We start from the raw sequence: 1,824 nt of genomic DNA, 5'->3' as shown, positions 1-1,824 counted from the left end.
TTAACCATTGTCCACAAGATCTAGGAGAACACATAGATGACCACAAGAACACAGGAATATCCCTCATTGTCATTCCAGATTGGTACCATATCCATAAGATCGGCACACCATTGGTCATCAATCCTAATAACGACTGTTCTGTTCTGTATGCTTCCTGTGTTGTAACCATTTCCTTGTCCTATATTTGCTGATGACTATTTCCCGGCCTTTCATACGTATCTATAGAGATTGTCGGGTCGGGAGAAACATCACTCGTCGTTGCCGGAGGTAGTGTCCTCCTCTTCATAGTCATTGTCCTCATCTGCGGGTTCATCATCATCATCATCGTCATCATCATCATCATACAAATGTTCTTGTATCTGGTGTCTGTATTTCCCTAGAGACATGCGTATGACAGGAAGGGTTTTGTAATCGCTTCGCATGTACCTCTCTACAGGCTGCTTGGTTTTTGTGTCTATTTAACCATTTCTTAGCTGTAAACAAATTTCGACAGTTCTCTCATATAAATTGAGGCACTCCATCATATCTTCTTCTTGCATTTTGTTATCAGCCTTACTTACAGGGTCTTTCTTTCAGTGTACATTCTCCTCATATTTTTTCTACCTTCTCACACCATTTTCGTGTTGTTAGCCTTTGCTCTTTTGCGTATCTCGTTGAAGTATTCACCCTCTTCTGAATCCTTCTCAGTGTCTGAGATATCGGGGCCATCGAAAAAATCCGACCTCTGTCTCTTTGCCGGACTTCGGACTTCTTCCTGGTCTAGTTTTCTTTTACGGGTAATATTCTCCGGATATCATCGTTTTAAATGCCTCTGCAGATCGAGCATATTGTCAAAAATCAGACCACAGTCGCAACACGAAGGCATTTTTTCCACTACGTTCTTCTGTCGAAAACTGTCCAAAGGATGTTTTCTGGCTATGTTTGCTCTTGGTTATTCAATCACTGACAATTTTGTAGAATCCGGATGTCCTGTCGGAGTGCTGGGTGTGAAACGTCTTTCCAATCCCATATCCTCACCTTGTATAGGCTGGTCCTTGAATACTTCACTGCGCATGCGTGCTGATTCTGGTGTCGACTGCTTCAAATCGACGAGGAGATATCCGTTCAGTTGGCTGGTAGCTTCTTTGAAGTGTCTCATTAAATGTTGGACATTTTCTGGGTACATCTGCCTGTCCAGAGTCATGACTTCCTGTTTGTCGATAGGGCTATTGAACAATACCAGGTAGTGGCAATTCCTCCTTTGAGTAGGATCTTTGTTGTAATACAGATTTTGTGTGATGGCGAAAACGAAGTTACTATGATGGCCTCCCTCCGCAAATAACTTGTTGATTCGGTGATGATGTCGTCTATTATGACAAGGTTTCTATTGCAGGGGTTAATGAACAAATCCTGATCTAACTGCGACGGTATCACGAAGGGTGACAGCCAAATTTTGTAAATGTTGACGTTGTCCAAATTGTGGTTGTAAATCGGGATCTGCGTCATGTTTGATTTGTGTACTTTCCGGTCAAAGGAACACTGGTTGTATTCTTCGATCCGAGCATGTTTCTTAATGACGTTTCTCTTGATGCTTTTGGCTCTTTTAGTCTCGACGTGTTGCGATTTCGTCCACCTACCCGTCTATCTCTCTTTCGTAGATGTTATGTCGTAGACGTAAGCATACATTTTACTTTTTAATGTTATGAAGACATGGACCGCGTTTCCAAATGTTTCGTCTTTCATCTTTCCCAAGACTTTCGTGTAAGCAACACTGTCTATATGGTGTTCTTTGTAATATTATCAGGTAGTGGTCATGTAGCATGTCCTCGTAGACGTCTTCTGTCT

The 1,824-nt window shown here is 42.1% G+C and overlaps 1 protein-coding gene across 1 annotated transcript; it reads right to left on the bottom strand.

The window, feature by feature from the left end:
* Positions 1-248: 248 nt before the first annotated feature.
* On the bottom strand, positions 249-1,183 carry LOC110446063 (putative metallocarboxypeptidase ecm14). Its single transcript, XM_021491023.1, has 2 exons — positions 1,018-1,183; positions 249-454 (listed from the first exon to the last, which is right to left on the bottom strand). The coding sequence occupies exons 1-2, from the start codon at positions 1,181-1,183 to the stop codon at positions 249-251; spliced, it is 372 nt and encodes a 123-aa protein (XP_021346698.1).
* Between the last annotated feature and the right edge of the window lie 641 nt (positions 1,184-1,824).

The sequence above is a fragment of the Mizuhopecten yessoensis genome, unplaced genomic scaffold (assembly GCF_002113885.1).
Source record: "Mizuhopecten yessoensis strain PY_sf001 unplaced genomic scaffold, ASM211388v2 scaffold2497, whole genome shotgun sequence".
NCBI lineage: Eukaryota > Metazoa > Mollusca > Bivalvia > Pectinida > Pectinidae > Mizuhopecten > Mizuhopecten yessoensis.
This window is presented reverse-complemented; position numbering and strand designations above follow the sequence as displayed.

What these genes read in the sequence shown, in the direction of transcription:
- LOC110446063 (XM_021491023.1), bottom strand. Translation starts at nt 1,183, where the DNA reads ATGACTCTGGACAGGCAGATGTACCCAGAAAATGTCCAACATTTAATG. An exon ending in CAAGGACCAGCCTATACAAG is followed by an intron (nt 455 to 1,017) that starts GTGAGGATATGG and finishes ATGGTTAAATAG; the next exon opens with ACACAAAAACCAAGCAGCCT.